This window comes from Bos taurus, chromosome 6 (genome assembly GCF_002263795.3).
Source record: "Bos taurus isolate L1 Dominette 01449 registration number 42190680 breed Hereford chromosome 6, ARS-UCD2.0, whole genome shotgun sequence".
Taxonomy (NCBI): Eukaryota; Metazoa; Chordata; class Mammalia; order Artiodactyla; family Bovidae; genus Bos; species Bos taurus.
The window spans coordinates 36,448,647-36,472,978 of record NC_037333.1 but is presented as its reverse complement, the minus strand read 5'-3'; the positions used below and the strand labels follow the sequence as shown (position 1 = coordinate 36,472,978).

Below are 24,332 nucleotides of genomic sequence, written 5' to 3'. Positions count from 1 at the left end.
ATATGTATGGCTTAATATTTAAAATAGCTAATGCCCATTTCCCCACTAACATAAAATTAATGAAAATGTAATTCAGTGCATTAATTAATGAAATGAATTCACTTATTCAATAAACATTAATGATTCAACAAACATTTTATCCTCATTGCTAAAAGTATAAAAAGTTCTTGGTCAGGAGTTTCAACAAAATGAAATAGATCTCTGCTACCATGGTGTTTACCAAGTTACTTTCAGAGGACACTCTAGAGGAGATCCTTGTGACAAAAGACTGCAACCATGACATTTTATTCAATCAGTGAGGACATTAAAACTTGCTTACTTGTGGAATTTCCACTGAACATTTGTTTCTCATACATGGAGATGCTGCAGTGAAATATACCACGGGCAAAATACTGTAGAAATCTTCACGACCATTTTCTTCTGATGTACCAACAAATATTTTTGGATGAGGGAAATGCAAGAGACAAACCTTGTTTTAAATCAAATCAAAAAGATTTGAATAAATAAGTATATATAATATTTTCAAAGAGTCTCATGTTAATTTTGCAAACAGGCAGAATTTGGCTGCTAAAAAATTTCCCAATCATTCACTGACTCCTTTATATCAGTGTTCACAAGGCCACATAATATATTGGAGTGTGTGGATGCCAAACAAACACAGTTGGATTTTAAAAGTGTTTATTGCATGTACTTTATTTAAATGTTTTAAACACTGTTATATGATTTTAGTATGCTTACAGTCATTCTAATTCATACTTTCAAAACAATGGTCAAAGCAGCAATTACATCAACATACTACAGAAGTGCTATACACCCAATTAGTACTTTAGGAAGTTATAAAACCAATGTACACAAGAGCACTTTGGCAGAACTTAATTTGGGACACAGCAAGATGTTACATTCTATACAGAAATCCAGTGAAGGATGAGTCATTCTTGGAGATGGAACAACATGATGATTTCACAGCCTGGAACGCTCAATAGGACCATCAACGGGCCGTTTCAACAATCTAACAACCAAAGGGAGCTGCCAGAGAGTCAGGCGGTCTCATTCCAGTTGCCAAAAGCAACAGGCAGACCATCACAGTCTGGCTTCTAAATACATGAGTTTTTATTTCTGTTGAACTCATCCAGAGAAGTGAATCTAGTAAATACAATAAAATGTAACCCAACCAAGATTTTATGTCACTTTCCACAGATGCAGGTATATGAACAACTTAAGTGCTAAAGGAAAATACAAGTAAGTGTTTGTATTTAAGGGTGCAATACTAAACTTTATCTATCCTTTCCCCCACCCCACCTTGAAGCATTTTCTTATTGTCTATCATATTACCATGAAATTTAATCCTTGTCCACTCTTTGAAAGGAAACTAAATGTCCTGTTTGATACTGAAAAGTTAACATAGGCCTACTCATTCTCTGCCAAGATTCATTAAAAAAATAAAATTCAACTTTGAAAAAATAATTTCTATTTAAATTACATGCTAACAATTCTTCAAAGTAAGTAATTTTTTAAATGGAACTTGAGAAATGTTTCCATCATAGAGTATAGAAATTCAAAACTGATTCCACCAAAACTCTTTTTTTCTCTAGAAAAAAATGCATAAAACTTTGAAGCACTTAACACAAGGGTCTGTAGCAAATGGTTGATAGAAAGCAGGATTCCATTTACACTTGAATATATAAGGTACTTAATTTATACTTGTGGAAAATCACAAGGATTTTAAGAATATTTTGCCAAATCAATGATGGCAAATAAAGTTTGGCAACACATTTTAGAAAGATGATTTATATACTACATATAAATGAAAGGCAAACATAAATATGATTGATTTAAGTTTAATTACATTAATATAATTTACACCATACCGATACCCACATGGTAATAGCCACATGGCAAATTCACAGTTATAACTAAAAAAACTATTTAGAACAGTCATTTTGTTCCATTATTTGCATAATTTTCAGTAATAGACTTAGAAGCCTAATACATGTATGCTTATCTTTTATGGGTTACAATAATCTAAAAGTTATACTTTAACATTGTGGCTTAAAAAACAATTAGCAGTGTGTTTTTATGCTGTAGTCAAAGCTGACTAGTTTCAGGTTTTAAAAACTTTCAGGAGGATCAGAGCAAACTCCACCCCAGACCAAGGCCTATGTAGTCTACAAATTCTTCTTTGTCACAGTTGGCTATCCACCCAATGGATCAGTGACGCTTAGACCTCTGAACGTGACAACATCACTCCCACCCCTGTTTTTTTAAAGTAAAAGAGAGGAACAGCAAAGTGAAGAATTCAAAACAAAAATAAAACCTACATTTTTAGGAGGTCATCTTGTGCTTCAGAGTTTCTGTTAGCCTCCTAGTTTGGAAACCCTTCATACTCCTAAATGTAGCCTCCATGTTTATGTCCCAGGACCCTATACAGAAAGAGCGAGAAAGTTTTCCAGTCTTCTTAGACCATTTTGGTTCCTCACTTTCCAGGCAATGAATAGAAGACCATATTCTTTCTTGTAATATTTTCCTTTCTTTTACCAAACTTCCTTGAAAAAAAAAATTTTTTTTCTTCCTTGAAAAATTCCCATACCCTTTTTTCCAAAGGACAATTCCTAACTAATACAGGCAGGAAAGCTCAAGATTTATTTTCTTCTATTCCCAAAAAGGTGAGAAGATGTGAATATATTGTGTCCTATTCCTTCTAATAAGCCTTGAGTAAAACTTAAAGAAGAAAAAAACATCAACCAGAAAACTAAGAGTTTAAATTATATCAACTTTAAAGTTTTGGTATTTCTTTTGTTTCTACAACAAAACTCCACATCTTTCTTAACATTTAAGCATTCTTCTCACATCCTATTATTTTATATGCAAATTACTATATAACAATGTAGCTTCAACATGCTGGTTCTGTTCCTAGGTTTTTCCACATAAGTTACCTACCACAAAATATCTCCTACGATAATTTTTAACCTATCTGCCAGTAACCATTGGTTCTCCACTACAAAACTTCCCTCAGTTTGTCAAGAGTTCTTAGAGATAAATGTATCAATAATCTACAGCTAACTGGTGAAGGAGCTATAAAAGATTGTTCCCTTTCATTTTCCATTAGTCCAAAATATACATATGTACATATACCTACATATAACAAATTTACACTGTCTGCAGAAATAAACTGCTGCATACACATATTTAGGGATTCACATTTTAACAGTAAACTTACACACAGATATAAGGAAATATAGTTTTACACCCCTAAATTACATAGAAAGCTGAAATAGATAATGCTTTAAGATTTATTCTTTCTTATGAGTCTTAGAAAAAGAAGACATAAACCTCAAGCTATGTCTGTAGCAATTATCAGTCAATGTGGGATTATCTTTAAGGACAAATTACCTTTAAGGACTTGCTTACCGTATACAAAAAGTGATATAAACAGACTATATACAGAACACAAAACTCAGGATTAGAGATAACAAATAGAAACTTCATACAAAATACCTGATACTATCAGATGTACTTTGTATAGCTTTGACCAAAGAACTCTTTATTGGACATTCTTTTCCGATATGAATGAATAGTCACAGCTATATATTAGCTACAGAAGAACAGGAATGAATTGAGCGGGGGCAAGACAGACCTGGGATTTCCCTGGTGTCTCAGAGGTAAAGAATCTTGTCTGCAGTGCAGGAGCCGCAGGTTCGATCCCTGGGTCGGGAAGACCCCTGGAGGAAGGCATGGCAACATAGTCAAGTATTCTTGCCTGGAGAATCCCATGGACAGAGGAGACTGGAGGGCTACAGTCCACAGGGGCACAGAATCAGACATGACTGAAGCAACTTAGTACAGCACACATAGGGGAGACCTGGTGACACAGCTGAAATATCTAAGTGCACTGTAGTACATATGTATACATTTTAACAGTGTCATGTTAGCCGAATTAATTTCTTTTGTATTGTTAAGTTCACCAGCAAGTGATGCAGAATACAAAATATAGTAAACACTTGCAGATAACACATTGAGTAGCCATCAAAATATTGACTAGTTTTGAAGAACTTGAAGGCAAGAACCTGGTCAAATGAATAAAGATTAGAAATGATCAAAAGAAGCTCACAGCTGCTTAAAAGTTTTAAAAATTAGAAATTTAACACTCAGCAAGTGTATCAAAACCATGTTTCATTTGCTCACTTAACGCAGAGGCTCACTCACAGTATCTGAATTCCACATATTTATTCTGAGTATATACAGTTAGCTGAACATAAATATCACAGGTACTTATGAAAAACTACTATGTAGATGGTTACTAAGTTTATGTTGATTTATGTACTGGTCTAGTGAGTTCTAGGGTCACCACTTACAGTTCACTTTTTAAATCTAATCAGTTTCTTGATACACTCAGTGAAAAACTGTTGCACAGAAACTCCAAGTCCCAGCAAGCAATCAGGCCCATCGTCCACTAGAGGCGAAGCTTCTGCTGAATGAGAAGGTGATTTCAGAGTTCTTGTATTTTCCCCAGGCACCAAAAGGCACTACTACTGCAGTCGTGTTATCTTCAGTACCATATTGTATTGCCTGCAAGGTATGGCAGGAAGGAAGAAATGAACAACGGAAATCAGGATCCGTACAAAAAGAAATCAGCCTTTTCCTGGAAGGCCAAACTAGTTTAATACACAGTTACAAGTTATTTCACAGTGGCTTGTGATTCTTTCCCTAGGTATCAATGCCCACAGTTTAAAATTTTAGATTGTGATAGGATAACTAATGACCCAAAGTAAATACCATTGTAGCAGTTTTGGCAAATTGCACCAGTGAACTAATAAGGTATGAGATATGTAGCTCCTGAAGAAGAAAATACACATAAAGCATTTAGCATAGGGACTAATGCAAGGTTATACACAGATGAGATGGTTGGATGGCATCACTGACTCGGTGGACATGAGTCTGAGCAAGCTCCGGGAGCTGGTGATGGACAGGGAAGCTTGGCATGCTGCAGTCCATGGGGTCGCAAAGAGTCGGACACAACTGAGTGACTGAACTGAACTGAACTGAATGAAAGTTTAAGGATTCAGAGAATGTTAGCTCTTACCTAGCAATTCTTCTAGGAATTTAGCCTAAAGAAATTATAACCTAAGAAATGGATGACTTCCCTGGCGATACAGTGGATAAGAATCTGGCCTGCCAGTGCATAGGACCTGGGTTCAATCCCTGGTCCAGGAAGATTCCACGTAACATGGAGCAACTAAATCCATTTGCCACAACTACTAAGCCTATGTTCTAGAGCCCATGAGCCACAACTATTGTGCCTGTGTGCTGCAACTACTGAAGCCTGCACACCTAGAGTCTGTGCTCTGCAAAAGAGAAGCCACCCCAATGAGAAACCCATGCACCACAGTGAAGAATAGGTCCCGCTCACCACAACTAGAGAAAGCTTGTGTGCAGCAATGAAGACCCAATGAAGCCAAAAATAAATAAAATTTAAAAATTAAAAAGAAATGGAAGTACACAAAGATATAAAACTATAAGATAGTTTACTACAGTTCATACAAAATGGAAAATTGGCATAAACTATACTTTCTACAGTAGAATTATAAGTCAATTTTAGGAACAAATGCTTTGTTCCTAAAAACAAAGAAAATTTTTACACAACAGCTTTACTAACAAAGAAAAAAGGTGCAAATTTAAAACACTAAAATTTGATTTTTCCACCTATCAAATTGGCAAGATATTACCTATGATAAGAATTTGGAGAAACTATAAAATATGCCAGTGAAAAGTATAACATGGATAGTATTTCTGGAGGGCAATTTGGCAAGCTTATTAAAAGCTTCAGAATGCTGTATATTCTTTTACCTAACAATTTTGCTTTGATGAACTTAACCTAAGAAAGTAATATCTAAAGGAAATAAATGTGAACAAATATATACAGAATGTTTATTATAGAGCTCCCTCTAAAACATGGAAAAGTGAATGTAAATTAAATTAGTTGATTATGGTAAGTATTAAATGAGTAATAGTACTCAGATGAGGCATAGTATGCCCTGGTAAGTTAGAAAATACATATCTTAAGACAAGTGGTTGAAATTAAAAAAGAAGTGGTCATACACAAGAATTGGGTTGTTTCTTAATTTCATGAGCATATATAGTTACCAAGTGAATAACTCATGCTTATCGATCTGTTTCCAAGTAAATAATGCTTTTTAAGTAAGATCTTATATCTTAATTCCAAATGTTAGCACTTAAAAGTTTGGGCCGCATTTGGCTCCCTGATTGCAAATGTAAAAATTGGGAATGCAAAAATAGCTGTATGTATGAGTTAAAGTGTGCCTCTAATGATTAGTGATGGCTAGAACTTAGAAGAGCTATCTATCCAAATAGAATATTAAAACATGGAAGTTTTACATTTTTTTTTACACTGGATATTATATAGCTTCCAAATTTTAGCTCTAATTGGCTCACTGACACACCACTCATCCATATACCTTTATGTATTTGTTTTCATGCACCCATTTTTAAAAACAAGAAGTTGATTATGCTATAGTGTATGTTTTTTAACCATAGTGTTTTCATATTGGGTATTTACATGGAGCAGTCTAGTTTCAAATCATCTAGTGGTTGGACTGAGAGCTCAGCTATCTGGGTTTGAAGCCCAGTTCTGGAATGTAACAGTGCCTCTGCTCTCCTCCTCTGTAAAGACAAGTTAGTTCTAGCTCCAGCCTCAGAGGGTTACTATGATGATTACATGAGTTAAATACATATGAACAGAAAAGTGTCTGACACATAGTACTTGCTATTTTATAATTTACTATTGATGTTACTAACGTTTCAAGATAGGTACAAAGCCAAAAATAAACATAGCTCATTTTCTTGACAGATTAATTTTACTTAACTACTTGGGAGAACCAGCAAAAAAAAAATTTTAATTGTTAATACTATGGGGTCAAGTGTAAAATTTACTGTAATACTAAAAGCTAAAACACATGATTTCAAAGAAATCTCCAGACAGTGGCAGCCCCTCTTGGCTGCACCAAGACCTGTGCCTGGCTTTGTCCTCTCCTTCCCACTTAGGGATTTTTCTTGCAGAAGCTCTGCTGTGTTACCTGTTCAGTCACTGCATGGGCTGCTTCATTGGGATCGTGGCACTGATTGACAAAGTCACAAATCTCTTGACTGTTCACCATGAAGTTAATTCCATCTGTAGTGAGGACCAGGAAGCTGTCATCAGCATGATGTAGCTGCAATCAGAACCAAACGTATAGAATTACAAACTAGACTTAGCCTTAGAATAATCTTCATAATTCAGTGATTTTATCTGTTTACAGAGTAGTCATCTGTGTTTCAGAACTTACAGACAAACAGTGAAAACAGGCTTCCATTTAGGGCAAAAACAGCAACATTTAGCATCAATCATGGAGGACAAACCTAACATTTACTTAGTAACACCATGGAGGAAGAAGCCAGATAGCTAAATGCTGAGAGGCAGCCTAATGTAATGGCTAAGACCTCCTCGGTGTGAAGCCCACCTCTATTTTTCAGCTGGGAAAACATAGGTAAGTTGAATTGTATATGCTCAGATTTGTTTTCTCTGTGTAAAATGGGATAGGAGTGGCTATTTTGAACAGAGCCCAGCACATTGTAAACTGCTATAGAAGTATTTGTTAGATGAAATGAACATAAGTGGGACACCTGTAAGACATAAAACTGTTCAATAAATTAACAATCATTTGCTGCCATTACCGGGAGCCTATCCTTATATATAATGTGTTAGGTACTAGAGCAGGCTGGGAGTTGTATAGGTAAAGTATCAGTTCACCACTAAGGTATGTGCTGGGGGAAGTGCAGTGTAAGGGGGACAATGATTAGTAGCAAGCAGAAGATGTCCTTGAAAGAGGGATGGGGTGATTCTCTGGCTTGGTGGAAAAGGGAAGTCAGGATATCTTCCAAATGATGGTGATGCTGAATGATGAGGTGCTGGTGAGGAAGGGCGGTAAAACCAGGCTTCCAGGCAAATTCCATAGCAGGATGAAACAAAGCCAACACTTCATCATATATAAGGCCAGGAAAGAAGTATCTTTCTTACTTTATCTGAAAAGTTTATCTTTCCTTCCATTAATCACTTCTTTTCAGAAGTCATACAGGCTTCAATGAAGGCCTCCAAGAAAGCCTGCAGCTGGAGACAATCCTGTGTTCACTCCCTGCCTGTGTATCAGGTGTTTGCAAGTCTTTTTTTTACCTTAATCCTCTTTGTTTCAGGTTCTGCTATCACACCACTGGTTTTAAGATCCAAATCTCCGAGACTCCTTGTCATTGCAAGTCTGCCGTTCACGTGAGGCTGTCCCAAACTATTCCAAGCTACAAACCCCCCACATTTCTTAATCCTGGTCAAAAAAAGTTAAAAAAAGACTATGATGTGATACCCAGAAAACCAAGGGTTAAACTTAAGCATGAAGTCAGTTTACAATGCAAGGTTTTATTTCTATTTTGAACTATATACATATCATCCTTATAGAGCGATTAGTGGAAGTGGTACCTTTCTTTCTCGTCTTTTCTTTCTGGAGTGTGGTCGATGGTCAGCTTCATGGGTTTTCCTTTTCTGCACAAAATAGCTCGGCTGTCCCCAACACTAGCTATAACCAGTTCAATACCATCTCTCAATAGGGCTACTGTTGCAGTAGTCCCAGAGGTCAGAAGCGTTGCTGCAAATGATGAAGAAGAGTACAAGTCAGTGACAATCAAATGATTGGATCTGGAATGTTTATTACAAAATAAAACACAGGCATGTTAAACTAATGCTGAAATGTATCATTCTAATTTAACTACAGCTATGCAAATAAAATGCAAATGAACTATGGAAGTAAGAGCATGCAGAAAAAGAAGTATTTAATTCAGTAACAAGGCTCTATGCAAACAGAAAAAGCTGCTAACCTAATTTGGTAAAAAATGCATCACTATCTCCAAATGGCTTCTATTTATATAAAGTAGAACTCGAATTTATCATTCTGACATCTCTGTGTGTACATCAGGTGTCAGGATTAAAAGTAATACATTTTAATTAGATTGGCTAATAAGGCAGAGTGATTTAGGTCTACAGAGCCCATTCAGGCAAGCCAACTTTTCTGTAATCTACGCACTCAACTTTTTTCTTCCATTTCTTACCCCCATCCTATGAAACTATTATCAATTAGTAGGCTAAGCAAGATATGTCAAGTGTTTCACTGGCTCTTTAAGAATTGTATTTTATATTCTTTCCTTCTATAACTGCTTTAATTTTACAAATGTTCACCAAAAAAAAAAAAAGAAATCCTAAAATGGTTAAAGGTTCATATTCTTTCCTTGATTATCTTTGTCCTCCCCAGATGTAAAACAAAGATACAGCCATCATTATATTAGGAGAAAATCTGGAGGGCAGGGAATGAAATTCATTTTAGTTTCCCATAAACTTGGTATAGTTCACACTTCTGGTTCCAGCAGGATCTGAAACAATCAGTCTGTTCCCAAATGCAGGAAAGTACTGCCAAGTGCTGCTCCTGTGGTCACCGCCTCGGCCCAGAGCATTCCAAGAATGTTAATTTCCCCTGACTGATAACAAAATTACATGTAGCTTGGCCTGAGGTCATAGCTGTTTCCTTCATCCAATTCAAAGTGCATTTTTGCATCTTTCTTTAGTTTATTCTAAATTGTCTCCCTAAGTTCTTCACTATTTGTTGAATTTAGAGGGTGCATTGAGCCTTGTCAAAGAGAATACTGTGAAAGTAGACTAAAAAGTAAAGCAAATTGAAAAAATCTAAAAAGGTAACAGTTAAAGCAGGTATTATCTTCAGTAACATGGTTAATCCTTTAAAGCATCTAAGTAAAATATTCAGGTGATCATCTAAAGATGATTTTGACTTCAAAGGCAGATTTAAGAAAAATGAAATGCTATTGACTGATTGAGGCTCAGTCTTTCCAGTTTTTTCTAAGACAATTTTTAAAACAGCAGTAATGCATTTGGAAAGATATATGTGTATACATTTCCCAATCAATGTATTAAAATGCCTGCTTTAATCAGAAAAGTAAAATGGGGGAAAAAATGAATAAACCCTGCTTAATCTCCTATATTCATGCTGAATTTACTGAGAAGTAGCATTTATAATTGCACTATCTTCCCATTTATCTCTTGATTTTGGAACTGCTGTGCCAAAGTAATATCACTGTGGCAACAGTAAAGTAGATTATATATTGTCACTGTACAACACAAAAGTTTCAGTGTAAGTATCAGTGATGTTTATATTACAAATGTTAAATTGTGAGTTTCATAAAACATTGTATAAGGGAATCTTTACAGTTGAACCCCTGTAATCTTGTCAAATGATTAGAAGAGCCTGGTAAGAAAACATAGGCATTTACTCAGATGCTACTTGTCCAGGGAGTTTAATGTTCCTCTCCTTTCTTTAAAATGTAAGTGGCAGCTTTTTTCCAAGTGTTTTTTAATTGGCTACCTTAAAAGAGTTAATACTTCATAAATGAAAAACTTCAAATTTAGCCATTTAGGATTATAATCCATGGCTCTGCCACCTAGATATTTAAAAGAATTTGAGTTTTTAACCAACCCAACTTCACAGTTCCAAAATCCCAGGATTTATGGGAAAGTTTTCTAAACAGTTGATTCTGGTTTGCTAAGCATCTAAGAATATAAATATTAAATCAGCATTTAGTTTCATTTAACATTTAACATGGGAGTAAAAATTCTCACTTTTTTCCTTAACAATAAAATTATAAAACTAAGACATCTTTCAATAAGTTCTTAACACTCACTGGACATTTTCTACTGCAAGTCATCTCAACTAATGGGACAAAGAGGATGTGGGAACCTTCCAGTAGTCCAGGCTAGGAACCGCTGGACTCCTTCACCTGGGACAAAATTAAGCAGATCTCTCTTTCCACTGAAGCCCAGCATATAGTGTCCACGGGCTCCAGGTCTAGAGCTGCTGACCAGGCACAGTTCTCTGCCACAAATAACACGCACAGAGGCAAATAGGAAATTCACCCAGGAATTGTGCTCAAACATTACAAACCTGCAACACAGGGAAGGGTAGAGAAAGAGCTGCAAAATAAGGGGAAGGGTTTTTATTTTGGTGAAATGTTCAGTAGCAAATTACATAATATTCCAGGAGATGCCAAGTCAATGATTTCAAAACTCAGTTTGACCAAGTTGATGGTATTTTGTAGTTGAGTCTGTTTTCTTCATCACAGAATAACACTTCTTAGTTTTGTGTCTTCCCAAGGTAGGAAAGCCCATATACAAATGTATGTGCACCAAGACACATATGTGGTGACATACACACAGGCTCAGCCAATTAGTCTTGAAGAGTAAATCAGTACCTTTACTGAGTTGAAAAAAATACACTGTAAATTTGTTTGGTATCAGTATCAGAATTGTCCCAGTAACAAAAGGGAAATTCATGGGTAGAGCACTGAATAATTTGTATAGCATACTAGAGCATACTAGAGAGGATATAAACTACAGTATACTACCAAACTGCTAGCATTAAAATATAAATCAAAAGGAATCAAAGCACCTCCTATACCAGATACAAGGAGTAGCTTATTTGTTAATGGTAAATGCAGGGATTTTAGGATCTAGACGGTATTTCCTGAATAGAATGATTAATTTAATTGTTTAAATAAAAGCTAGCAAGGCTCTTGAGTGCTAAAAAACGTTTACAATTTTATGTAATTCATAAAATGGGAGTTTCTGCAGCTCTCTCTTTCCCCCAGTGTTGCAGGTCAATATATCAAAAGAAAAAATGATCAAGATTTTGAATGGCAACATAAAGAATCAAGCTGTACTTTTCTAAGTATAACCTCCCCCACCCAGAAATTATTCAACTGTGTCAACAATATGGATAAACAAATACAGTTTCAATATTTACCAAAAAGATGTTCTAGACATGAGTGAATCATAAACACTAAATCAGAGGAACGAGTTGAAGCAGTAACAGCACAATAAGAGTATCTCTCCAATGCTGTCCCTATTTTTTGCTTTTGGCTGCCTCCAACATAACAAGGGTAATCAAACACATTGCATTTTTCATACTGGTTATTTTTTAGTTTAATTCTTCCATAAAGAGATCAAATAATACGAAGAGCAGGGAAGTTTCCAACAAGACTCACAATACTGCCACCAACGTCTCCCACTCTGAACGTCAGAGCATCTTCTCTCTTTGATCCATTTGTCTCTTGGGGAGCTTTGTTGCTTTCAAATCTTAAGTAATCTAGAAACACTTTGAAGAGTTTATCGGATATATAGGATATCATCTAAGTTTTCTACCATCTGGTTTAAGTGACAGTTTGTCCATTAAACAATAAACTAATGGGCAGACATCATTTGAACTTACTGGCTGATTTCATTAGCTGTAAAAATACACATGACTGGTATAAAATGAACACAAAATATTCAAAGATGATGATGAAATTAGCTATTTGTAAATAAGGGTAAATTCAAAATGCATCTACAACAAATCAATAAAGATAGCCAGCAATTTCTTAAGGGCTATTTCTTGATAAATGGTATTCTGATTTTATTCTCCTCAAACTACCCTCATTTAAAACTGAAATAATAAATATTTTAAATGCTAATGATAAAGCTTGAAGTATTTTATGCAGATATGACAGCTTTAGATGAGAGTCTTAAAAAGATGAGTATGTTTTATTGTCACCTTATTATTTTCACTTTCTTTTGAGAAAGCTAATAGTATGACATGGGGCACTCCTCCCTACCTGAAATTCCACCATTAGTGATTCATTCCTAAGGTTTAACCAATCTGTTTTCAGCTTTCCTTACTCAAAATTCAAATCCCCCCAGAAGTGGTAACACATAAAAATATATATATTAAATAATTTAGTTAAATTGGCTGTAGGACAGTCAAGTTATAAGTTATAATTACTTTGGTAATAAAGAGTAAGCAATGGAGATTAGTTTAGTCCAAATATTATTGAGTACTTTTCAGACTCTATGCAGAATGTTGAACCCTAGAAATTCAAAAATGAATAAGCCATGGTCCCTACCCTCAAGCTGCTCACAGAAAGGGTTCAGTGAGGCCAAGTGGAGCTGATGCTAAAAGAAAAGGTGAAAGAAATTGGAGAGGGCAAACTGCACTTCTTCACAATTTTATTTAACTAGCACTGGTCCTACCCACAGCTGTGCCAAAAAGAATATTATCTACTCTTATAATACTGATACTGCTTCAGTTCTACTAAAAAGTAAAAAAAAATTTTTTTTTAATTTAAATAATAATTCTGAAGTGGTACATGTTCTTTTTAAATCCACAAATTGAAAAGTTTAGTATATTTGATAAAATAAGCCCCAAATATCAAAAGCCAATTTTTGAAATCTTTGAAAGCCTGGCAACTGATTAAGAATAAATTTCAAAATTCTTCTCAAAATACTTATTTAAAAAAAGAAAACCACAGAGACTAATTGACCTATAAGAATACATCCAAAATAAAATTCAAGGACTATGTCATAATAGATTCTTTTTTTTCTTTTAGTAATACGCTAACCATCATTCTGTCATGCTCCATTATACTTGTAAGCAAACTGCCATTAAATGAAAAACAAACTTTAAAATATCTTATGAAAGTTCTGAGATCATTAACTCAAAAATTATGACAGAGGAACTAAGTTTAAATGAATACATTTTCATTTAATTATTAGAAGTGAAGAACTATTTTATTCATTCCTTTGCACAACTAAACTGATGTGAGAAAGGTGTCTGTAGAAAATTTCTTTTAAGATAGCAAGTTAGATCAATTCTCTCCTTAAATTCAAAATTCCCTTTAACTGTATTTATTATTTCATAAATGAAAGGAGTCCTCTCACATTTTATACCAAATCTATCACTGTTTTAAGCACTTTTATCAATTAGATCCTACACAAAGGGCTGACTACACCCATGAAAGGTTAATGGTTTTTTATTGTTGGCCACCATTTCCAAGATACCCTTGAACATTCCTTTCTGAAAACCTTGCCCAGTGAGCTCTACCTGTTTACACAACAGCTGGGGCACACCACCTGCACTACAGCCGATAAACTTCATGGTGTGAGATACAGCCGACCTGCTTATAAATGAAATAAGAGCATACCAGTATTCAGAGTTACGAAAATAAAACTATAAGAAAGTGTTTTAATGTCCTCTTCACCTTCGTATGTTTTACCCATTAGGAACAAGAACAGAATCTTATGCTAAAACCCACCCTCTCTCACCTCTTATTTTCACAAGCTCAGGAGCCAGTTGGAAGGGGAAAAACGTCCAAAGGAATGAAAGAGAGAAAATGGACCTAAGTAATCTACAAATGAGAAAATAAATCCTTGAACAATAAGAGTGGACTCTAAAGCTTTTCGGAGAAGTATGACAGTGATAAAGGTCTTGAAAAAGAGGAAGAAAGTGTCTTAAGATGGCAAATGAAGCCATCCTAGAGTCATCCTACTACTCATCATTAAATATGCCCATGAGAGAGGCCACGGTGGGTGCCAGGAAAATCCCAGCCCTAACTCTCCAACTGACCTTTTATCTCTCTCTGAGTTTCAGTTCCTTATCTGTAAAATGGGGAGAATTTCCAGCCCTACACACTCCAACTGAAAATTACAAAGATAACATTGCTGTGGTGAGCTTTGACCTCCTTTAAACAAGAGGACGAACAAAAGACAGATGAATATTATTGCATGATTCATTTTAAAATCAGTTATGAGGTCTATATGCACACATTTTAATGGTTTGCTGTAGAAGCGTTAAAAAATTATAAGCAATAAATTTGGGGGCCAGCTAACTAGAAAACATTACCTACATTTTCATGAAATGGTTTAATAAATTTAGTCAAAATCAGAGACATTTGTCTTTCAAAATATAAAGACATCCAGTACACAAATTCTAAAATTCAGCTGTTATAGTCTTGTGTTTAACAAATAAAAACAAAAATGTCAACTAGTTACCATAGGAAAGCTGCAAGATCAAGCTTTTTTAAGAAGTGGAAGAAAAAACATCTTCCTTCTAATTTCACAAAGTAGTGCATATTAACCATTGTCCTTTTGAGACTAATTAGCAATTTTCTTATCTGGACAACTACTCTGAGATTACCCTGTAGCAAATTTCAATAGTCGTTCATCAGATTCCTCTAAAAAACAAAAACAATAAACCCTCTCATAGTACATGCCTCTTGTTCATCAAATGAACAAACAGATTTTTTTTAATGTTTAATCTTTTTAAAATCAAAATTCAACATCAGATCTATTTTGGAGCTTCAATTTCTAAAACAACCTCTAATATGTTTCATTTAAATGTGAGATACTACCCCTAGTTTGGATTCCAAACAACATTTAAAATGATTATTTAAAAAGTCACTTTCAATGTAAGCATCCTTACAATAAATATTAAAATTCCCACCCCTGAAAGGCTTAAATTGTTTCCTTCTTACCACAAATTCCCAAGGACTTTAAGGATTGAGATTGTTTTACTTACCATCAGCAGATAGGTGGGCGTGCCTTGCAAAGGTTTTATCTATTTCAAGAAAAGCCAAGGTCAACACAGTTTCCAAGTTCTCCTCCTTAGGAAGCAAATCCCTTCAGGGAGAGAAAAAAAGAGGCCGATCACTTTACAATAGGTTTCCTGCCTTCCTCTTTGTCCCTCCAGCTAGCAGAGTCACTCCATACAATGGACCTCCAAGGTTTGCCCTTCAGAAGCTGGCGTGTGGGAGTCTTTGCAACTTTATGGACCAAAGCCCACCAGGCTCCTCTGTCCGTAGGATTCTCCAAGAATACTGGAGCGGGTTGCCATTTCCTCCTCCAGGGAATCTTCCTGACCCAGGGATCCAACCCACATCTCTTAAGTCTCCTGTATTGGCAGGTGGGTTCTTTACCTCTAGAGCCACCTGGGAAGCCTTTCATACACTTACGATCCACATATTAATAAATCAAATTGAGAAAGAATCAGGCCCAGAGATAAGTTCTAAAAATAATAAAATAAAAGCCTAAGTCTCCAGTCTAAAGATATTAATCCTCACCACCATAATCCTGAAAGGTCAAGAATTCCTTTATATTAAATTAAGCCACTGAGTTCCTTCGTGGAGTAATGCAAAATATACATAAATCAATTGATGAACAGTTTGAATAACTATAGGGACTTCCCTGGTGGCTCAGATGGTTAAGCGTCTGTCTACAATGTGGGAGACCCGGGTTCGATCCCTGGGTCGGGAAGGTCCCTGGAGAAGGAAATGGCAATTCACTCCAGTATTATTGCCTGGAAAATCCCATGCACAGAGGAGCCTGGTAGGCTACAGTCCAGGCGGTCACAAAGAGTCAGACACGACTGAGCTATCTTCTTCACATTGAATAACTATGCTTGGGAAGTACAGTCACATGGTCGTAACTCTTACATGTTCTCCCCCTCTTTTAATTCTAGAAGTAGTGTGATACTCAAAAATATGTAAATACTGACTGTAGTAAATAAACTTTTTAAAGAGCTCCAAAACACCCTCTTTAAAAGCATTTTCCCCATGTTTTTGCCAATCATCTAAAGCTATTTTCAACAAGTATTCAAAGCTATTCATAACACTTTAAAAAATAATTACTATTTATTGAAGCACTAAGTGCCATGCACAGACAGAATAAGTGCTTCTCATAGATTCTCATAGTACATGAGATCATGTACTTTATTATGTGAATTCCCTTGAAATGATCACAAGTGCTGTAGATTCTGGTCAACGCTCTCACCAAGAGAGTGGTTAAAACATACACATTTCTGAAATGGTAATACTCATCAGCAATTAATGGCATGCTTGAGCTACTGCTTGTTCATAAACATAGTATGAAAGCAATCAAATAACTACCTTAACAGTGGCTGTCTCAGCCAAAAGGTTTAAGTTTAAACAGGAAGGATTAGGCAAACTGCAAAGAGTGAAAATCATTGTATCATTGTACGTACAGGATGCATTTCTCCATGTGGGTATGACAGAAATCGGCCGCTGCAGGTCCACCGTGGCCATCATACACCGCAAAGTACAGGACCTCATTGGTCAGCTGAGCAAAGCCAAACCGGTCTTCATTCTCTTTCCGTTTGCCAATCTGTGATGCGCTGCCCACATTCTGCAAGCTGACTTTGGGAATTGGCTTGCCATACTTAATGCTGGGCGGCAGCAGAATTGGCTCCTCCAGGCGGTTATCCCAGATGCCAAAATTATCCCAGGTAGCTGGTCGGCCACTACCATCAGGATCAAAGCGAGACCATTTCGGCTCTGAAGTGGAGCTGTGGCACGTGGGCATCACCCACCTGTCATCCTGCAGACCGCGGGCTCTGAGCAGCACTCTCCTCCTCACCTGGTTCCCACCACTTCTTACCAAAGTAAGTAAGGCAGCTGTTGACATAACTCCAGAGGGCTCGGGAATGAGAGAAAGGTCAATGGAACAATAATGGGATGCCTTCCAGAAAAATGATGCAACTGAGTAGAAAGAGAGACAGAGACACTCCATCAGTAATTTCAAATACAACTGATATATCATTAGATATTACCAAGAATGAAGTCTGTAAAGAAAGTGGCACTTAACAGGCTACTCCTGAGAATAGTGGTTCAAAAATGAATCGATTTACCTACCCCACCCACTCACAGTGTTCAAATTCTATAAAAACTTGACAGTGTGCACAGATCACATAGAAGAAGTGCTTCTACAGCTTTAACCTACAATCACCTGGGGATCTTGTTAAAATGTAGATTCTGATTCAGTCTGCCAGGTGGTGCCTGAGATGCTGTATTTCAGACTACCTCCCTGGTGATGCCAAGCTGCAGTTCTGGCAGGCCCACACTTTTGATTAGGGAGAATACAGAAAACAGGTGTAAATAAATAGTCTTCCCTTCATCAACTTCATTGCTCTGAAGAAAAGGCGGAGCAAATATTAACAATAACAAAGTCTCTTACAAGAGTAGAAATTAGAAAAAAAATAACTGGTTATTAGAATATTTATTGTCGTGGGAGTGTGTAATTTCCTCAGTTCTGTCTCATCATAACAAAAAATTGAAGCCATGGACGTTAAAGCCCTCGGACAGACTGTGTCTCAGCTCTCAGGACAGATCAGTGTTAACAGCTCTCGGACAGATCAGTGTTACTGCTCTGTGTTACAGCTCAGTTTTATTTAGAAAATAAAAGAAAATACATCCTAGAGGCATGAGGGCATGCCGACCCAAAAGATGCAAAGAGAAGAGAGAGAGAGAGACCCCCAGCCCTTTAGGCTCCTCTTTTTATGTTTTTTCTCCTCCCCCCAGGGCTGCCCTATGTAAATTGGGCTAGCCAGGAGTGCTGTTTGTTCTACCTGAGGTCCTCACTCCAGTCCTCAGACCTTCCTTTGTTCTACTTTCCAGGCTTTTCTCTTCCTTGTCTTTTAGTCACCGCCAATCTGGACTCCTTTTTCCTGTTCTAACTACCTAACATTATGATAGTTCTGTACTCAGAGAGTGCCCAAGTTTTAGCATAGATACAATTTAGGATATCAGTTCTGTTTGTTTTAAGGTTTCTCAACTTATTGAACTTTACATATTCTATTACTCTGGTTAATATAAACTGGCTCATGCAAACACCCACCAAAGGCACAAATAAAAAGTAACTCTCATGTGTGTGATCTCCGAGATTAGGGGAAACTGCATTTATGACAAGAAGTCTTTTTATGAGCCACCGATCTATGCATTTACATTAACATCTGAGGCTCATCCGAATGCCTCCCCTGGCTGTTGGCTGGGGGAATTCCTATACCCCTGCAGGAAGGACTGTGTTGCTGGCAGTTTGCATACAAATAAGGTTTAAGCAGAAATTCATCTCCAAAGTATTTCATTCTATTACTTTATGAATTAAAAACCAACTTGAAAAAATGCACAATATCAACATTTGATAATGCCAGTGGAGGGTATACAGGTGTTATATTATTCTTAATTGTATGTTTGAATTATCTCTCTATAAGAAATAAATTTGAAAAAAATGTATCTCCCCAAAAGGCACAATCACACACACACAAAAAGCCCAGCTTGAGTGCATCTATAAGAAAATGTATTACAGATTTTAAACAATCATTTTCAAACAAATTTTTGGAAATCAGTCTAGTTATGTATAGGAAGAACCGTTAGTCCTTTCAGTAAGTAAATAGAAGTAGAAGGAAAGGATGAGGTTTCAAAGAATGCCATTGTAAATCTAAGCAATGGAAGACATATGAGCGCAGCCTTCTAAGAATTTAGAATGAAGATGGCCTCCCAAATAATTAATAGGTCATGAAAGACTTAGGAGGCTGCTCCTTCTTGGCCTTTTAGTTAACATCATGTATTAAAGTCTGAAACTCACTTCTTTTGCATTACTGGGGGTGGAGGAGACACAGTACCTCTTTATCAAGTATCAAAGAGAAACAATGCATTCCATTACCAAAATAAAAAGAAAAGTTTATTCCTTTGGTTCTGTTTGAAGGTTGTATTTTATTCCAAAACAAAAACTGTGTCAAATAAAGGTGAACTTGTAGAGAACTTTCAAAGTGTAATACCATCTTGCAAGTAAGAGAACTAAGTACTAATTCTTGATAGAGATAATTCACAAGGCAGCTTTGCACTATAGGAAAAATAAAGCTTTAAATGTTTATCAGAAAACATTCACATTTGAAGAGTACACCAGAAATTAGCAAAGTACTATTATTCTCTTGGCTTCAATCTGAAAGCATGTATACCATACTCAGCCTTGGGTCATTTTGCAGTCACACATGTACTTTAAACAAGAGTTCTAGAATTACAAACTAATAAATACTGAATAGTTTCCCTGCAGCTCTTCTAGGATACTCTTGTCATTTCTCACTCTCTCCTCCGAATGAACAGAGCTGCATTCACATGAGGCAATATGCATCTACTGTAAACATTACTTAAGAATGAAAAATGCAGGTTGAGCAGTTTCTTTAAGCCTACATAAACTAAAATCAGTCTTCAACTTGGCCTCCTTCCTCATTCCTTATCTGCACAATCATCTCAGAAAGAGAGCAGAATAGTCACAGGAAAATATTTACTTTAAGGCATATTATTGGCTATTGGCATACATGAAGCATAACCCAGTTCACCAGTTTACAAAACTAGGTCAGCATCATTTATGCAAGCAAGGGAGTGTCTAAAGAAGTGGTTCCGTCTCCTTTGCTAAATGCAGTATAACGAATTCATACTAATCTTCATGTTCCCAAGAAAACAGTTCAAAGAGGACTTTGTTCCCAAGCTAATTAATAACTCTGAATTAAACTTACACATCAAGAAGTTTACTTCAGAGCTTCAAACTACCAATCAGCCGCTATTGCCACTCCCCTCCCCTAGCTCTCCAGATGCCCATGGAAATGATTAGACACTGATTAGCAGGTAGAATTTATAATGTGGGGGAAAAAACAAAAGTCTTAAAAAAAAATCAGTGTTCTTTATAACAGAAAGAGCTGAGAACAAATTGATAAATACCTAAAAAATCTTTTATTGTCAGTTGAAGAATTAAAAATTGGCATGTGTTTATCTTTCTGCAAGCCAAAAATAGTTATTCAGGAACCCTTTATGTCAGTCTCTCAATTAGAGATCAAGCCTAGCTTATTTTCCTTTTAACAGTTATATTCAATCTTTGAAAGTCAAAGTAACCCAAAAGAGTCAAAGGGCACAAGTAATTCTGCTTGAAAGCCATTTGAAGACACAAAATGTCAAAGCAAAATTTAAATGAACTAAGAGCCCAAGAACACATTACGTGACACACCATATTCTACTAGCAAAAATACTTTGCTTTTTCACATTCATTTGTGTGACCAGGCCTTCATCTTCCTCTGACTCAATGCTTTGGTTAATCTGATTAAAGTATCAGATTCTGACACAGAACTCTATTGAACAAAGTTGACTCCTGATTTAATAATACTGACTAGCAGGGGGGATTCTCAGAAAAAAGGGTTAAATGAAATAAGTTGAGAGTCTGCAAGAGTAGACATTGAGATTCCACAAAAGAGTGCTGGTTAAAAAGCCACAGCCTGAGTGTAGGAAATCTCAGGTGAAAAGCATCAGGAAAAGGAAAAAATGCATTTGGTAAACTTCTGAGGTACACACTTTGTTTAAAAATAATAGCAGTAGGAGATCCAACCAGTCCATCCTAAAGGAGATCAGTCCTGGGTGTTCACTGGAAGGACTGATGCTGAAGCTGAAACTCCAATACTTTGGCCACCTCATGCGAAGAGTTGACTCATTGGAAAAGACTCTGATGCTGGGAGGGATTGGGGGCAGGAGGAGAAGGGGATGACAGAGGATGAGATGGCTGGATGGCATCACCGACTCGATGGACATGAGTTTGGGTAAACTCCGGGAGCTGGTGATGGACAGGGAGGCCTGGCGTGCTGCGATTCATGGGGTCGCTAAGAGTTGGACACGACTGAGCGACTTAATTGAACTGAACTGAACTGAGTGGTGAAGAAAAGCCACATATACCACTACAAGACTGCTATGCCAATTTTATACTTTCATCTTATTCCAATTTTATAATCCTGCAATGATTTAAATACCTCAGAGCTGGCCAAATGTATTTTTGGAATAGGGAGGCATTCACGGTCCCTGGCAGGAGGGTGCACTTGGGATTTGAGTTAAACTGCTCTTGACTGCTGAAAGCAGGTCAAAAGGGCAGTTTATTGATGTCATGTTAAGCACATGCCAAAATTACTCAGGAGTTCTAAGGATCAGTACTGCTCAAACCTGCTTAGCTTTATATTTCTAGCAAAAATGTTTAAGAATGTATTCATATCTGCCCATTATAAAGTGGCACTCAGGTATTTTCATTATCAATAACTTCCACAATGGAAACACAGGTAATTTTAATATTCTTAGAATGTTTCTTTAATGGCTCTACAAAAAAAACAACCAATTTATCACAATAAATTCAAATATTATAGAAACCTCCAGACTGTATCTCAGGAAATTTGGACTCCAGTATCCTCTTTATCAGTACCCTGCTAGGAGGAAGGGAAAGAAAATGTACTAGTCTAAATGAAGGAAAAAACAAAACCAACAAGAGAAACCCTGAATGACTCCCTTTATGTTTGACCTGAACATATGTTTAGATGTGCAAACTGAGAAAAGAACAAGGGAGCAATGAAAAGTATTCATTATTCTAATTCCATAAATATTTTTTAAAACATTTCAGTTAACATGGATACAACTCACAGAACCATGTTCCAAACCTTCATTTAAGAATTTTCCAGAACAACTAAGTATAAGGTGTGTATTTTTCATTTCCTCTATAGTACCTAATACAATGTTGACATCTATACATTAAATTTTCAGTAAATTTAATTTTTTTTTAAAAAAGGAGAATTTTCCTTTACATTCTATGCTACATCACTAACATCTCTCCCCTCTTCCTTCCTCTTCTCTTAAGCCTCCAGTCAAGTAGGTGCTTGAGTTGGTGGTCAATAGAAAGTGACTAAGGTTGCAAGAAAAAAAATCTTGAAAAATTATAACTGATATATTTTATTACACAGTGGAGTGTTTTTTTCCTAGGCTAAGAGGCCACTGTTATCTTTCAAGACCATTACAATCTGTCACCTTAGTTACTCATTCTGAAACCGCGGACAACCTCATTCTTTCCTCCGCACAGGCGAAGGGGCTGCAAAAGACTGAAGAGGCCTTGCTGCACATTTCCAGTCTGAAGCTCAGAAAGGCCGGTGAACTTTACAGACTCCAAATTCCCTGGCTATTGCCACCCGGAGCCTCGTCTTTGTCACCTCACGTGAAATCTCTAATCTACAGACAGCGGCTGCTAAAAAAGACATCAAGGGCCAGAAGGCCTTGAGATTACAGTGCTCTTTTGGCAAAGCAAAACCCACGTCCTCAGATCGACACCAACCAGGGCTCTGCATCTTTCTCTGCTCCGATCCCCTGAAAAGCTCACCCTTGGACAGTTTGGGATCCTGGGCTTGGCTGGCTGGCCGTGACAGATGAATGACCAGGGCGAAACACGGCAGGAAACACACCCTCCGGCCGGCGCAGCCCGCGGGCACTGCAGATGGCTGGGTTCCCTCCAGCACTTTCCGCCGCCCTGTCTCCGCCTCTCAACCACCCTCGCTGCGTACAGATTCCGGGTGTCGCCACGTCTCCCTCAGCCCGACCGGCGCTGCACCGGCGAGAAGGCGCTGACACTCGCAGCATCCTCCGGCCGGCAGGTTGAGGCGAGGCGGGGGGCGATTCGAGGCTTCGCTGAAGGGAAGCGCGGGCTGGGAGCCCCTTCCTCCCCTCTATCAGTTCAATTCAGTCGCTCAGTCGTGTCTGACTCTGCGACCCTATGAACTGCAGCACGCCAGCCGTCGTTCCTTCCAAGTTCCATTGCCTCCTTCCATCCCGGTCCAGCATATTCACCGGCAGGAGCCTCCAGCCTTCCGGCCAAGTTCAGGCGGAACGTAAAATCTCCGCAGAAAATGCCAGCAGCGGGTGGCTCAGCCGAGGTGGGCCCCGCCCCGACATGCTGCTCCAGACCTCGAAACGGAAGAAAGCTGTGCACAGCGAACCCAGACAGTGACCGCTGGGCATGCACTGAAGGGGCTGGAGAAATTAAACGGACATTTCCCCTCCTCTCCCTGGGGAACCAGTTTACTCTCCATTCCGCGGATTGGGAGCAATGGGACATGCCCCCTCCTGTAAATACTATAAACGGTTAACATAAATGAAGTGCACTCTCCAACCTCTTACCTCGTGATGGCAATATCCCTGGAAAATGTTCAATTAGCTAATGGAGGGCGGGAGAGGGGTTTTCTGTAAATAAGACTGCCTTCTCCGATGTTTTCAATCTCTGAGGCAAGCAGTTACAACAGCCACTGGCTCAATCTGCTGGAAATTCTTGAGAATTTTTCGCCCGCAGTAGGCCAAATAGAGAGGGGGCAAGTCTGTTCCCGCTGACTGACGGCAGCTCCAACCAACCCACGCTTCACGAGGCGGCGCGCCCGCGGCCCTGCCCTTAGTCGCAGCCAATCACAGGTTCCGACAGGACCGTGCCTCCCCGCGAGATCAGTTTGACTTGGCTGACTTTCAGCAGCTCACAGCAGAGCGACGTCGACTTGAGCCAGTCGTGGCTTGTTGGGATGCCCGCCCTCCCGAAGGCCATGGCGCGCAAACCAACGCGGGAACGCCTTGGCAGTGGACGAGAAATTTGGTACCTCGCCATAGGATTGAAGAGAGGTGGTGGTGTGTCGCTTGGGGCAATAGAGCGGTAGTTGTGACAACTAGGAGCAGGAACGGAATGCCAGCACTTAGCACTTTGCAGGGCAAAGGTATTGAAAGGCATCAGGTTTCATTGC

At 37.8% G+C, this 24,332-nt stretch overlaps 1 protein-coding gene across 2 annotated transcripts; it reads right to left on the bottom strand.

Moving 5' to 3' along the window:
• Positions 1-661: 661 nt before the first annotated feature.
• On the bottom strand, positions 662-23,877 carry PPM1K (protein phosphatase, Mg2+/Mn2+ dependent 1K). Of its 2 annotated transcripts, none has more exons than XM_005207798.5 (7): positions 22,934-23,715; positions 16,950-17,463; positions 15,489-15,589; positions 8,522-8,687; positions 8,225-8,369; positions 7,092-7,226; positions 662-4,566 (listed from the first exon to the last, which is right to left on the bottom strand). In XM_005207798.5, exons 2-7 carry the CDS (start codon positions 17,387-17,389, stop codon positions 4,435-4,437), a joined length of 1,119 nt encoding a protein of 372 aa, XP_005207855.1. In that variant the 5' UTR covers positions 17,390-17,463; positions 22,934-23,715; the 3' UTR covers positions 662-4,434.
• Between the last annotated feature and the right edge of the window lie 455 nt (positions 23,878-24,332).